Source organism: Morone saxatilis, unplaced genomic scaffold, assembly GCF_004916995.1.
Source record: "Morone saxatilis isolate NCDOM2014 unplaced genomic scaffold, NCSU_SB_2.0 Contig5, whole genome shotgun sequence".
In the NCBI taxonomy this organism is placed as follows: Eukaryota; Metazoa; Chordata; class Actinopteri; family Moronidae; genus Morone; species Morone saxatilis.
Window position 1 is genome coordinate 12,782,292 of NW_023340095.1, and position 633 is coordinate 12,782,924.

The window sequence follows — 633 nt, forward strand, 5'->3', positions numbered from 1 at the left end:
CCGCAGCGATGGTTTGTCACCCCTGCCAACAACCGACTGGACTTTGCTGCCTCGGCATACGACGCTGCTGATTTCGCCGGTAACGCGGCCACCTTGCTGTCCTACGCAGCGGCCGGAGTGAAGGCTCTTCCCCTGCCGACTGCAGGCTGCTCCAACCGGCCTCTTGGCTATTACGCAGACCCGTCGGGCTGGGGAGGACGCACGCCGCCGCAGTACTGTGGTGTAAATAGCAAATCCAGCTCGGTCTTTTCCTGCTGGCCCGCTAACTCTCTCGGTGGCAGAGCGGGCACCAACTACCTGGCTGAGGAGGTAGACTCCATCCCGACAGAGAGGTCACCGATCGGCGGCTCGGAGGAGGCCAAACCCAAAGACATGACATCAGAGTCGAACTGGATAGAGACGCCGTCCTCCATTAAGTCAATTGATTCAAGCGATTCTGGTATCTTTGAACAGGCCAAGAGGAGAAGAATCTCACCTTCTGCCACGCCGGTTTCAGAGACAGTGTCCCCATTAAAATCTGAGCTTCTGACACCGAGAGAGTGTGAGAAAAACTGCACAAAGGACATTGGTTATTACAGTTTCTACCCTCACAGTTAAAACAGTGAACAATCTAAAAATCTATCTATCTATCTA

The 633-nt window shown here is 54.2% G+C and overlaps 1 protein-coding gene across 2 annotated transcripts in view; it reads left to right on the forward strand.

Moving 5' to 3' along the window:
* Nucleotides 1–597, forward strand: part of tbr1b (T-box brain transcription factor 1b) — a 4,098-nt gene extending 3,501 nt beyond the window's left edge. The window contains exon 7 of one of the 2 annotated variants that reach the window (XM_035676896.1): nucleotides 60–597. In XM_035676896.1, coding sequence (XP_035532789.1) covers nucleotides 60–597 — 538 coding nt within the window. Of the gene's footprint in view, nucleotides 1–58 lie in introns of both variants that reach the window. The other variant, XM_035676897.1, reaches the window with a different exon arrangement.
* Nucleotides 598–633: the final 36 nt, after the last annotated feature.